This window comes from Urocitellus parryii, chromosome 5, assembly GCF_045843805.1.
Source record: "Urocitellus parryii isolate mUroPar1 chromosome 5, mUroPar1.hap1, whole genome shotgun sequence".
NCBI classification, from domain to species: domain Eukaryota; kingdom Metazoa; phylum Chordata; class Mammalia; order Rodentia; family Sciuridae; genus Urocitellus; species Urocitellus parryii.
In genome coordinates, this window is record NC_135535.1 from 37,064,822 (window position 1) to 37,080,026 (window position 15,205).

General features: G+C 32.5%; 1 protein-coding gene across 35 annotated transcripts in view; it reads left to right on the forward strand.

Moving 5' to 3' along the window:
• Window positions 1–15,205, forward strand: part of Ppfia2 (PPFI scaffold protein A2) — a 453,020-nt gene that overhangs the window by 362,071 nt on the left and 75,744 nt on the right. For all 35 annotated transcript variants that reach the window (XM_026391438.2, XM_077799256.1, XM_077799255.1 and 32 more), the window contains 4 exons: window positions 4,382–4,517; window positions 6,158–6,378; window positions 11,357–11,594; window positions 14,963–14,992. In XM_026391438.2, the coding sequence (XP_026247223.1) occupies window positions 4,382–4,517; window positions 6,158–6,378; window positions 11,357–11,594; window positions 14,963–14,992 (625 nt within the window). The remainder of the gene's footprint in view (window positions 1–4,381; window positions 4,518–6,157; window positions 6,379–11,356; window positions 11,595–14,962; window positions 14,993–15,205) is intronic.

Genomic DNA, 15,205 nt, shown 5'->3' on the forward strand with positions numbered 1-15,205 from the left:
CTAATTTAGAATTTTTTTCCATGCATATTCAATAAAATGAGCATTAATTCTTTTTATATTCTGAATTCAATTGTATAAATAGAAATATATATTAAATGATATTTTCTTTTTTTTTTGGTACTGGGGATTGAACTCAGGGTACTCAGGCACTGAGCCAAATCCCCAGCCCTATTTTTTGTATTTATTTAGAGACAGAGTATCTCTTGAGTTGCTTAGCACTTCACCATTGCTGAGGCTGGCTTTGAACTCACGATCCTCCTGCTTCAGCCTCCTGAGCCACTGGAATTACTATATACAGAGATTACATTACATTCTAAGAGAAGGCACCAGTCCCTTTCTCTATATGTGTTCAATGTGGAAACATGCAGAAGTATGTTAAAGGCTTAATGTGATGGAACAAATATCAGTGACCATGGCCACTTAGCTTCTATTTTGTTAAAGTAGTTAAAAATTAAAAGGCAAGAAAAAAATTACATAAGTAAAATGAATTTATCCATACTCAGTTATTTTCAATCACTACTTCATTGTAAAGAAAGAAGCAATGGGCTGATCCTTGGCTGAATAGTGACACAGGTTGATAGATGGACATGTTAATAACTTACCGCTTTCTCTTATGCTTAAGGCCTTTTATTTAAGTTGGTAAGAAACTCGATTCCACGAATTTGCATTTAATCCTCTATTTTGCTAGACAATGCAGAATAATACCAACTGTTTGCGAATTTGACAACCACAGACTTCTAAGAGAACATTTTCATTAGTAGTGTGTCCATCTAAAGAATGTTAACTCCTCAAAAGCAGAAATGTGTATCTGTTTTCAATATCATTGTAATCTCAGCACCTAAAACATGTCCTGGCATGTAGCATGCTCTCAATAAATACTGTTTAATGAATAAATGAATGAATATCTAGTAAAGCATGTTTCAGTAATCAGATAAAAACCCAAGTGAAAAATAACCCTAAAAAATTTTATATTCTTTTCAATGAAAGTAGAAACAAAAAATATGTTTAATATTTGAGTATCTCTTCAGTTTAGTATGAAAAAAGAGTTCTGCAGGCACAATGACATTCAAAGAACTTTCAAACGTGTAAGTCATTAATTTAGAAAATCATGCTTATTTTTTAAAATTCTGATATTTTTTCTTACTTTTTGATTTTCATTCAAACTGGAATTATTAATTAAATTATATGTATTCATATGGTATGGGTGGTGATAATGATGATGAAGAAGGAAAAGAGCTGATAAAATATCAAAGACTAAGTATTATCTAATCAACAAATTAGTTATATTCTAATAGCATCAAATTGGCATTTTCTTTTCTTTTTGGACTTACGTCTGAAACAGACTTGTAGAAATCTAGAGTTGAATTCTAGGACTTTGTCACTGCAGTGAGTTTTTGTGGCTAACAAGGTGACATTTACCTACAATGAAGGGTCAAGGGACCCATGCAGAACAAATATTCTCTGATGCAGCAGATGGTAGTGGAAAAAACACTAGAATCAGAGTAAAATGACCCACATTCCTAAATTTCAGACAGACAATTATTAGCTGTTTGATTTTGGAAAACCCATTTTTTTCTTAATAAGATTCTAACTGAATATATATATATATATATATATATATATATATATTATACACACATATATTACATAAATGTACATAATTGATATTTTCATAATTATCTTACAGGCTGTTCAATAAAATGACACAAGTGAGCAAATGGGGCTATAAATAATAAATCATATCACAATTATAGAGTTATTGTAGGAATGATTAAGATAGTTAAACTAAAAGAAGTTATAGCATAACTGAATGTTTATTAACCAGTATTTTTATTGAATATCCTTGCTTTTGAAGGAATGTAATTAAATTTATATGTAAAATAGAAGATACATGAGTACTCAGTATACTAGTGTTTGATCTTATAGAAGGGAAGTTGAGAAGAGAGGAGCTACTGGTGAATAACAGTAGTAGTTTCTACTAGTATCTCATCTAAGAAAATAATGTTTGTCTCGGAATGACAAGAGAAGGCATGGTTTGGCTCAAATCTAAATAAAGGGTAGGATATGGGTAATTGGAAAGGACAACAGAGGATGCTTTAGAAAGCAGAGGGATGGGTAAGAGGCATTCTCTAAGAAAATTCATATCTGGTTTATTTATGGAGTTGTATAATGAGATTATATGCAAGAATTACAAGAGAGTACTTTTTAGATGTGTTGGAGATACAGTGGTGATGGAGAACACATGTTCCAGATAGAAAACCCAGAAATACTAATTTATGGACTGGAGTTGTACAATGTAAGGAAATAGTACTTGTATGCTGAGATTTGCAGAATGCTAGCCATATAAATGTGTTAGGAGACTGTTTCCAGGAGTAAAAAAAAAAATGCATGTTCAATGGCACGAAAGTGAAATGAAGAGTGAGTTATGGAAGGAGCTGAATTAAAATCAGTTCAACAGGATGGAAGGTAAACAGACAGTAGCTAAAAGTGATGCTGCAAAGTAGGAAGGACCCAGATAATGAAGATATTATATGGATTATACAAAAGGGAAGGAAGGGAAGGGAGGGGGGTTAGGAATAGGAAAGACAGGAGAATAAATCTGACATCAATTTCCTTTGTACATATATGGATACACCACAGTGAATGTCAATATCATGTACATTCACAAGACTGGGATCCTAATTAGAATAAGATATACTCCATGTTTATATAAATACATCAGAATAGACTCTACTGTCATGTATATCTAAGAAGAACCAATAAAATGTTTTTAAAAGGACTTTGATGATTTTTAAGTAGGGTATTATTGTGCTAGTTCTGTTTCATTCCATGTTTATTTGGCATTGAGAGGGAAAACTCCTGTTAGCATGATGAATTACAATGTTAGAAGCTCCACTCTGAATCCCAGAGGGCCGTTAACATAAGCAGCCCCAGATGAAAGAGACCTACACCGTTCTGAGCTAGAAAGTTTAGGACTTTATTATAGTTGTATTCATTACTATTTTACTAGATGTTTATAAAGTACTGGGCACACCCTCCCAGGCCAAAAAAAAAAAATGGAGATCAAAAACAAACAAAAGAAAAATATTTCTCGGTTTTCATAAACTTAGAGCCTCTATCCAATACACTGAAAGTTGTAGTTGTGCATTTCTAGTATTACTGGGTTGATTAATGTTTGGATATGACGTATCCACTATAAATCAAGTTTACTTAATTTTCAATTTGATTGCTATAGAAATAGTAACTATTTGAGGGATGATTCCTTAGTTCATTTGTTATAGTTTCCCATTTGGCAAAACAAGGTCTCTCTTAAGCTAGGCTAGCATCTCCCACTGTTGTAAACATCCAGACTTCACCAAACCTTTTCAAATCTTTCCAGATATTCAGAAATGCTTGTTTTTATTCAAAAACAGAACTAAAAGGATGTGTAGTCAGTCAGTGGGAGCCCCAATTTCCACAGAATGCACAGCGTTAAGTCTATGTCCTACTGATGATGGATCTGTTATTTCATTTTATAGAACAACATGAAGTTGCTGTAATCATCATCATCATTATTATAGCAATAAACTGAATTTACTGTAAATCTATGTGAATAATGTGCTGTAAGAACCTGTTCAGCATATTGATTACAGTGTACTTTATTACCATGTTTATTGAAAACCAGTGTGATGATATTTTCCAATTGGAATCTTCCAACTGTTTCATCTCTAAGCAAATTGTACTATCAACTGTGCTTACTAAAAGCATTTTCTTACTTCTTTTGTAATAATATTTTATGAATGATAACAAACTGTCCTAGTGGTACTCCCTATTTTATTTTTAACAAATGATCAACCTTGTATCAATCTTGTTTTAAGTATTTCATTGTTTCTCTAAATTGAAAAATAGAGAATGTATGAGTGAATGTCTCTGAAATTCTTAAAATTGGGGAGGTTCTGGGGCCCCAAAAGTTTTGAGATAAGTTGCTGAGAAACATTTAAAACAAGTGTGGTAATGAATGAGAAATACTGAGATATCCACTAAAGAGCAGAAACTATATAGAATTGTTCCGTTTAATGCAATGGATCTTGATTATGAATGTTAACATGTTTCGTTGTACTATCACATTTGAAAATGATAATAAACAACGAGTTGAAAGTATATTCTAAAAGGAGAAAAATGGCCTTGACCTTCAGGGATGGTCCTGAGACTGGAACTTCTAATACAAACCTCTAAAGGGGCCTGACATGCCTAAAAGCATGACATTTCACCAGTTTCTTTTTGAGGTTTATATCCTTCAGGGTTTAATGCTTTATTGCCAATTAAGCAGCAGTTATTTGCTGGTATGGTTAATTTTTAAGATTGGATATATGGCATATTTTTTTTTTTTCCATTTCTCCAGAACTCATCTAGACACCTCAGCTGAGTTGCGGTATTCAGTGGGATCCCTAGTGGACAGCCAGTCTGATTACAGAACAACTAAAGTAATAAGAAGAGCAAGGAGAGGCCGCGTGGGTGTGAGAAGAGATGAGCCAAAGGTTAATCACCGTACTTCAAATTTTTTTATCATTTTAATTTAAAAACATGATTCCACATTGGATATCATTTTAACACTAAAACAATTGAGCCAAATTTTATTCATTTCAAGCACAAAGTATGACATATTTTTAAATTTATAACTAACATAAAGCATCTGCTAGGTATCAGGAATTGAGCTAAGCATGTCTCATGTTCTTACCTGTAGGATATTAGGAAGTGAGTAATACTTTATACAATTTCAGACATAAAAATGTGGAAGCTCTGAAAGATTAACTGTTCAACTTTACACAAATATTACTAGAGTTAAAGCTTGAGCCTATACTTGCCCAGTTTCAAAAACCATGCATTATATATCTTTACACTATACTCCCAAACAAATGAACTTAAGTTTTAAACAAGTAAACAGTAGTGTTCATATTGTTAATTCAAATTAATCAAATATTTTAATGAAAATTACTATATTAAAAATCGTTGGTGGAACATGTACAAAGAAATGTACACCCAAAGTGTTAATGAAAAACTGCCCTATGGGCCTTTTATTCTGTCAATAACTTAATTTAAAATTTTTTTCAGTTGTAGGTGAACACAATACCTTTATTTTATCTATTTTTATGTGGTGCTGAGGATCAAACCCAGTGACTCACATATGCCAGGCAAATGCTCTACCATTGAGTAATAACCACAGCCCCAATAACTTAAAAATTTTAAGCTATGCTTTTTGTGTAAGTAATAGAGTTGAGCTTTATAGAAGATAATACTGTTCCTTGGTACCTGAAGTTGATTACACAAATATTACTAGAGTTGCATGATCACAACAATAAAAACTAACTTCTTAAAAAAAATACTCTAGGGCCTATCCCTTATTTCCAACCCCCTCATACCTTCAGATCACAGTTTGAAAACCATCTGCCTATTGGTTACTCAAAACTCTCTTTCAAGGGCAGACTTCATTATATTAATTTACAAAAATATAAGCCATATAAATTAGCATGCCTTGGGTTTAAAAAATCAAGGTGTTCAAGTGACCAGAGTAGTGGAGATGAAATTAGCCCTTATGCAATATTCTATTAATGTTTTGTTAGCACCTATGTGAGTTCCAAAAGAGAATTCTTATGTAACTTGTTATATAATATCAGTGGCCTCAGAGCAATGAGTATCAGAAATGCTAACTCTTGAGTACAAGAAAATAGTGATTGCTGTATTTAGAAATAGGCAAAGTGTTGGAAATGAAGATACTTTACAGTAATTGTTACTATGAAAGGTAAGGGTTAGGTGACTGGATTATTGATAACATGGAAGTTCACCATCTCTATTCCTATGAAAATATTGAAATGTATGCTGAAAATGAATACCTGTCATTATTTCAAATGTCAAAATAAATACATAAACAAAGAAAGACAAGATTAAGTTCATAAGGGATAGGCCCCAGAGTATTTCTTTAAGAAGTTAGTTTTTATTGTTGTGATTATGTAATCACAACACTATTTTATAGAACCAATAAATTGAAAGGTGAATAGTTGGTTATGCTTTTCCCAGGTCAGCTCTAAAAGCTGGCATGCTTTTGTTGGTATTTTTCATATTAGTACTTTAAAAAATGAGACAAATGATAAATACTCTCCATTGTTTGTGTACCATTTAGGTTAAATCACTTGGGGATCATGAATGGAACAGAACGCAACAAATAGGAGTACTAAGCAGCCATCCATTTGAAAGTGACACTGAAATGTCTGATATTGATGATGATGACAGAGAAACAATTTTTAGCTCAATGGATCTTCTCTCTCCAAGTGGTCATTCTGATGCCCAGACTCTAGCTATGATGCTTCAGGAACAATTGGATGCAATTAACAAAGAAATCAGGTGAGTTCAATTAGTACTGATCATTTGTTTCCTGAGGATAGAAGACCTTAATACTGCAGAAATGGATCTCAAATCAGAGGCATTGATACCGGTCTTGGAAATTGGAATCAATCCTTGTTCCCCCAGTGCTGAAGATTAAACAACAGTAGAAACGCAAAGGCAAGAGCGGAAAGCAATTTCTTATTTAAGAAAAGGACAAGGATAGACTTCTCTGAAGAGAAGTGGGGCCCAAAACTGGATGTCCAGGGGAGTAGGTGTGTATTGCTCTTTTATTGACCCTGGAATCCCCACACCTTCTCTTTCTTCTCCATGTATGTGCCTCAGGGCAAGAAGGAGAAACACAAGAGGTAATAGTTTGTGTTGGGAAGTGAGATCCTCAGAGGTGTTAGCTACCCTTGTCTTTTTTTTTTTTTTTTTTTTTATAAACAGCACTCATCTTTGCAACCCCCATCATTCATTACCTATACTGACTGCCAGGCCTTCTGCCCCACCTCAATTCCTTGAGAAGGGTGACATTTCCTGCACCCCCCAGGCAGGGCTGCAGGCAGATTGCTTTTTGGCAAAGAAAGCATGAGTACAGTGGACTCATTTTATTGAATTACTCTCTTAATCTCATGTTCCCACCATCCTCATTTATTTATCCCCTTATAACATCACCTGGGTACCCACTGATCCAAATGTTCATTTTCTCAAGATTCCCTGAGCATTTGTGAATCTCTGTGTAACATTAGGACAACCCTTGTAAGGAGCATACGTGACTCATATCAGACTATTAAGATAGGCAATATAATAGAATAGGTTAAGAGTAAAATTTCTCCAGTGAATTTTAAAGTACTTTTTAAATTAAAATATACCATTAAAGTGGACAATATTCATGATAATAAGGTAACAAGGTCTTTTCATACTGCAGCAGACACTAAATATACAGCTCCCTTAAAAATATTTGGTATTGGACTGAAATTAATTGATATTTATCAATATTAACCCATTATATTAGGAGTAACGTTTTTAAAAAGTTTATTAATGTTAATTACCTTTTAAAACACCATTTTTAAAAAAAATCTACCACCAATGAAGATGACTTAGTCTGCGTGGGCTACCATAACAAAACACCACAGGCTGAATGGTTTCAATAAACAGTTATTTTCTTAAAGTTTTGGAGATCAGAAAGTCCAAGATCAAGGTTCAGACAGAGTTCAGGTTCTGGGGAAGGCTCTCTTTCAGCTTCCAGGAGGGGCAGATGAGGGGGAAACAGAGAGGGAGAAACAGAAATAAAAAAACATTAACTTTACCAGATCAAGTTATCACCCTTATGAACTCTAATGCCCTTCTGATTGTTCCATGTCCACATACAGTTGGTCACATCTGGATTTAGGGCCAGATGTGAATGAGTGTAGGTGGGACATAATTTTAGCCCATGTCAGAACGCGTGCTGAAGGTAGGATAGTGTGTTTTTCTCTGCCATAACTATAGAAAGTTAAAAAAAAAGTTAATGCTTTTCAATAATAAGTTATTAATAACAAAAATCCATTTAGTAGTATACTACATGAAAATTTTATTGTTAATTTTAATGCTTGTATAGATTATAATTGGATTTAGTCATGCCTAAACTTGCTTTTCAATGTGGTTACTCTCACATTTTAAAATGAGACCCAGTTCTTCCATAGACCTTCTGTACATTAAGGAATATTCCCTATATATGGAAAGATAAAAGTTTCACACATTAATATTGAAGTTCATGATAAATCATGGTAAAAAATTAATGCATCTTTTCAGACTTGTTCACAGCTCACTGATTCCCTTAAAAGAAGGAATCACGTTGATCAATAAAAATACCTTCTAATTTTTGGGAAGTATGTGGTGCAAATTTCCTAAGTAAGTAAATAAGGATAAAATTAATTTACATTCTTTGAACAAAAAAGTCTTAAAATATCCATCAGACTTAATTTAATGTTACACCTTAATAATATTAAGGTATAATATTATATCTCTTTTTGTATTTTTATTCCAGAACCAATGAAATATGTGGGTGATGTGTTCTAAATATGACTTATTTCATAGTAGACAAGAAAAAATTACTATGATCACATAGCATCTTGATAATTGATGATTTCCATTATATAATTGAAATTGTACAAGTCAACATTTCAAATACTGAAAAATAGTAGCACTATAATAATTTTAACGTTCATTTAACATAATGTTTATTTCTATGATGGCCAGTTCTTTTACTCTAAGTACCTTGACTAACACCAGTAAAAACTCAAATGTGGCAGGTATATTTGTTTTCTTTTGAACATATGAAACTATTCTTGTTTTTTTCAGTTGATGAGCAGGTGTTTCCTAATTTGAACATGCTCTCTACTGTTCTTTTTGGTTCTGATTAAGTCTATTGGCCTCCCTGTCACATCACCTCTTCCAATGTTACCCTACAGCATACTACAATTGCTCCTCACCTACAGGGCAATGATTTATATCTGGTTTCTTTGTAATATTTGAGTTCCAGAACTAATTTATCCCAGCACTGCAGTCCTAACAGACTTTTTAAAAACTAAATGTGTTTATGTCCTCTTTTTCAAACTCTTCAATTGTTCTGAATATGAAGACCAACATCCTTAATATTGTCTATAGTGTCCTACCTGTCCCACCATTCTCTTATCACTCACCTGTCCTGCCTCTTGTCCCATTAGACATGACTTCTGATTCCTTGAATGTCCCATGGGCATTCTTTTGGTGTGGTTGTTTCTTTCTTCTGGAACATTCTCCCTGATCCACATCCTTTTGCCCTGATACTTCTTCCATTTTTATTCTTTCTCACCATGAATATCTCCACCACCACTTCCTCAGGAAAGGTTTTATTATCAAGCAGATCTTTTACATTTACTAGATTGTAATTTGTCTAAGAGCAAAACCTATGTCTAGTTTTGCTCACTCTTATTTCTATGTCTTAGCACTGTGCTTGATATATGGAAAGTGCTCCCAAAATATTTGATAATTATAAACAGAAAAAATGATGTAGAACATGAACTGAAAAACTGAAAACACTCTGATGCTACATGAAATATACTCTGATGCTGCTTAGCTAATAGTTAAATCTACTGAATAGGTTTGAAATTGAGTATATAACCTTGTGAATGTTTATTTTCACCAAAAAAGTATATATATACTCTCACTAACAATCTATTTATTTTCCAGAGACTGTTACCTCTCTGAAATTGGGATGGTAAATCTCTGCAACAATCTTAGTCTATATTAACTAAGAGCATAGGTTCATATAGTTGCTTATTTGAAAGAGTATTGAAAAACACATGAAATTTTATTACATAACGACTTTCAACAGAAATAGTCTCCTTGATATATACTGGTAAGCTGCTAACTCCAAACAGAATTTAACTCTGTTTATAGTCTTTCTTCTTTCAATAACCAATTTAGTCATTTAAATAAAGCATCTTTTCAGACTTGTTCACGGCTCATTGATTCCCTTAAAAGAAGAAATCCAGGTAGTTCACAACCACTTACCACTACACTACTTTTCTTTTTCTTTTTTAAAAATTTTTTATTCTAATTTGTTATATATGACATCAGAATGCATTATAATTCATGTTACACATATAAAACACAATTTTAATGCCTCTGATTGTATACAAAGTAGATTCACACCATTCGTGTCTTCATACCTGTTCTTAGAGTAAAGATGTCCATCTCATTTCACCCTCATTTCTACCCCCATGCCCCCTCCTTCCCCTCCCACCCCTTTGGCTACTCTTGTGCCTGTCTTACTTTTGTAGGATTTATCCTTTCATTCTTCTACATGGTTCCTGAGGAACACTCTAAGGGGAATCTAATTTGCTGTTATTGTTTTCTTTACTTTTCATATTTATATCAGGACTCCAAATATTAACAGACTGTCATTTACTTTTTTTTTTTTTCCAGAGAAAGTTTTTATTAATAAAATTTTTTAATTTCTTTCATTTTTTTATGAGATGCTCAAGACAAATTTTTAAAATCTTTTATCCTTCGTTTGATTTTTTTAATTCTGATCTAATGATAAAATCCTATTTTCATTTTCCAATACAGTTAGTTTCATCTTTTTTAATAGCTGATAATTTGTTAATTTTGTTAAAATATAATCACTGTCATTTACTTTTTAAACAAACTGACCACCTAGCTACAAATGATTTCCTATTAGATTAAGTTTTCATCTACCTCTTACTCAACATCCTTTAGGCTTGGCTCACCTTTACAATTAACAGAATTTCCAGAATAAATGATTAAAATTTATTTCTACAGCAGAAACATGTTGCCCCTTATCAAAAGAAATTTATGCAGGAGTCATTTTTAAATAACAAGCACACTAGAAGTACAAAATATCTTTTTTTGGGGGGGAGGGGAAGTTTTTCCTTTGGAGTATGTTTTATGTACTAATGATGTTATACTATGCTATTTGATTAACTGTTATTAAATTGCATGTTATTTATTTAAAAGATGCTTAACTAAATAAGTATTAATGTTTTAAGACGACTCTGGGTTTTATTCAGCTATCTGATAATTATAAATTAACATTTATTAAAGATGCTATTAATTAAATTTTTCATTGGGTGGAAGCTCAATGAAATGCTGCTGATATCTGGATTTCTATGTGTTTTTAATTGTTACCTGAGATCAGATATAATATTAGAATAAGTGGTAGACATTACCAGGTTGTAAAGTTTCAAAAGAGTTTTAACAAGTGGTAGTAGAAAATGGTCAAACTGAAAGTGGCTACGAATTAGATATCCTTTGAAAGAAATGGTTTTCTAAACTGAGGTCAAGATGCTTCTAGCATTTACTAAGTTTGTATTGCCTATAGCAGAAAAATGAGATGTAAGTACTAGATTTGATATAAAATATTTGAAGTACTTTTTAATTGATTTTTATGTGAATTCTGGTTGCCATGATAGCAGTATATAATAGATCAAAATTAAACTGTATCTTTTAGGTTGATTCAGGAAGAAAAAGAATCTACAGAGTTACGTGCTGAAGAAATTGAGAATAGAGTGGCCAGTGTGAGCCTGGAGGGCCTGAATTTGGCTAGGGTCCACCCAGGTACCTCTATCACTGCCTCTGTTACAGCTTCATCCCTGGCCAGTTCATCTCCCCCGAGTGGACACTCAACGCCAAAGCTCACCCCGAGAAGCCCAGCCAGAGAAATGGACAGGATGGGAGTCATGACACTGGTATGATGATATGTACAGAAATTTCGTCCCTGTTAAGATTAATGATGCATTAGCTAAAACGCCTTAGGTGTTTGCTCTCATCTAAGGACTTTCTATGAATTTTATGGTTTGTTTCTTTTTTCCCACAACAACCCTATGTGGTAGGCATAATTACTAATTCCATTACAAACGGTGGAGACAGTATCCAAACAGATGCTGCAATTTTCTTAAAGTCAATCTGTAAGCCCGTGGACAGTCAGGGATCTGAATATCACATGAGAAAAGTGAATAATTTAAATCAATAAGTGAATTTTTACTGATGTCATATTGATGCAATAAATTTAGACTGGGTGGGCTTTTAAATATAGAAAATAGCAAAACACATATATTATAATGGCTTCAATACAATTATAATGGCTTCAGAGCCATAAAAATCAATAGCACCAAGTTCTCATCTTTATCAGATGATGTCGGTTATTCTTTAGTTTTTTTAAATTTATTTTTATATTCAGAGATAAAATGTGGAAGCCTAAACTAGGAAATCCATGAAAAAAAAAATTGAGGAAAAAATCAAAGTGCCACATGATAAAAGTATTATAGTAAGGCCTCTGTAAACTATGGTTGGAATGACTATGGAATACCAAGATGTTCAGTCATTCAGTTCTCATGAGAGCACTACCATCACGGAGCATGGTCTCAACAGAGAGCAGAGGTAGCTGAAGCTTGAGAAGATGAGTAAAATTGACCATATTCAGCACCGCTCATGAGTGGAGTTGGAGCTTTCCTCAAATATGTCTAACTCAAAAGCATAATTGTTGGGGTTTTTTTTGTTGTTGCTGTTTGATTGGTTGGTTGGTCTTGGTTTTTCCATACAGGGATTGAATCCAAGGGTGCTTAACCACCAAACCACATCCCCAGCCCATTTTTATGTTCTATTTTAAGACAGAGGCTTGCTAAGTTGCTTACAGCCTCACTAAGTAGCTTAGTCTTGCTTTGAACTTGTGATCCTCCTGCCTCAGCCTCCTGAGCTGCTAGGATTACAGGTGTGTGCCACCATGCCTAGTTATCCTTGTTTCTTTCTTTCTTTCTTTTTTTTTTTTTTGCTTTTTTAAAAATTCTGTAATTACCTAGAAATATTTGAAATGACAGCAATGAAAGATTAAAATATTTTGAACAATCTATGGAAGTAAAAGAATAAATACAGTAAATAGAGAAAAATCAATGATATTACAGAAAGATATAAAGGATATGTAGTGTTTGTGATCAGAAGGCTGCAAAGTACTATAAAAGTCCACAAAGCCCATATCTATGTGTTCAATTATATATTTATATATATGTGCACATATATATTTGAATAAAGAAATTCAATTCATTGTCTAAATTCCATCATTAAATATTTTGAAGCAATGTGTGATCTAGTTAATAAATTATGAAAATTATTTTTATTAGAATTAATTTATATAAATCTACATATATGTGTGTATATGGGTGTGTGTTTATTATACCTTTTTTCTCACCCTAGGGAGAACACTCTTACAAGTAAATATTTACTATTAAGAAAATTTTACTTCATCTTTTAAAAATGTTTTTTACATATTATATATACAAATATAGATATTAGTTATATATATATATATATATATTAATTTAGGTATCTTTGTCCTCAATTTTATAGGTGAGTCTTCCATTTTGTTCTCATTATCAGAATTGATAATAATGACCAACTAATCAGAACTGACCTCTATACAGTACAAACTTGGAGTTCATATACTAATGTATCCTAACTAGTACACCTATAAGCCACATTATAGTCAGCTTATTTTGGAAAACCAGGAAACATCTCTCTTATTTTATTAACTAAAATATTATCATCTCTGCCTTGGTTTCTGCAAATGTAATATGTACTACATAATATTAATGGCTGACTTATTACAAAAGCTACTATAAGAATTTGGGGCAACAGAACCCAATTTAGTCAGCATTTGAGGCTGTTATACTTTGGTGGTTTCTGTACTAATGTTTCCCTATATTTTTACAACATAGTTATTTTGCCCTTTAAGTATTTTTTAAAATATAAACATTGTAGCCCTTAATAATTCTATTTTTATAATAACAAATAGTACAATTAAAATTGTTTGGATTTTTGTGCATATGAAAAATATGCCAGTGCTTTCATGCATTTTCTTGAGTAGATAATCATAAATAAAAACCAGTAAGTGACCATTATTACACTACAATTAGAATTTAAAAAAATATTTATGGCATTTCCTGAAGGTTAAAGGAATCAAGAAATTTTCTTGAGTTTTTCTAAGTCAAGAAAGCAAGAAAGGAATTCTTAGAAGTCTTTGATACCCAATGAAGCCCTGTCACCAAATGTATATTCTTATAATGAAGGACAGTTAGGTTTTCTTTAGAAAATATTAATAGAAAAATAATTTAATTGGATATAATTCATTTTTGAATATTAAGAGGAAGACTAGAAATTTTATGGACAGAAAACAAGAGACTGAAAAAAAACACCATGTTAATTACTCCATGGCATGATACCTTGCCAACATTGCTTCTTAATCCTGATAATAAAGTGTACTTGTATTTACCTTTACCTCTTACCTCACACAAATCCATAGACAAGAATAACATGCTAGCAATATCTAGACTACTCAATACGATAAAGTCAACATGTATTCCACTAGCAACAAAAATAGAAAGCATAATGGAATAGTTTAATAAAGATGGTTTTACTTACATACAAAAAATTAACAAGAATAGTAAGTAAAGTTCACCTGGAATTATAAAAAAGGAACTGTTTCCTTTTAAATTCTGTATAAGAGCATTCACAAGAAAGCAGTATAACCTGTGGCATGTTATGCTGAGGCCAGAGCCTTTAGCATGTATGGTGTGGGGAAGTTTGTTAGGATTATAGGAAATTTAAGATCCTTCAGAGCAGAATATTTGTACAAAGGACACCCAAAGCTCTTCATGGATAAGGCAATAGGGAGTTTAGAAATTCTATATATGTGCATTAGATTTTCATTCTGGTCCATATTTTCTTGGATGGGTATAGTGTCATATTTTGTTTCTGACTGATTGTCTTCCTCTGTGCTTTATGTTCTCCACTGTGTGTGTCTCATATGCAATGCACACAACACAGGTAGACATGTCTGTGTCATGGAGACCCGCCCCTATCCATGAGAGGTTTCTTATCTAAAGTAACCACCAAGGAGGATGAATATTTCTATAATAATTTTTAAAAAACACCTATTTAGAATAACATGGAATAAAGAAAAAAATGATAGATAAATTATAGTTACTATGTAAACTTGTAACATGGTTAATGGTAGTCATTAATTAGTTCTATTTTATATTGCTTTTATTACTGCCAATCGCAGCCAAGTGATCTAAGGAAACATCGGAGAAAGGTACTGTAACTTTTACGTGGTTGCTCATTGAATATTACTTTTTTATAAAAGCTTTAAAATAATATTGCCCCCAAAGTGTTTTGTTAACATAAAAATATTGAAAGTATTTAAGAGTTATTATTGTATTGTATTAATATGATCATAGGAAATAAGGTATCAAAAATAAGATTGTTTATGCTTTAGGAACAATGATTAGATATATGAGGACTTGGT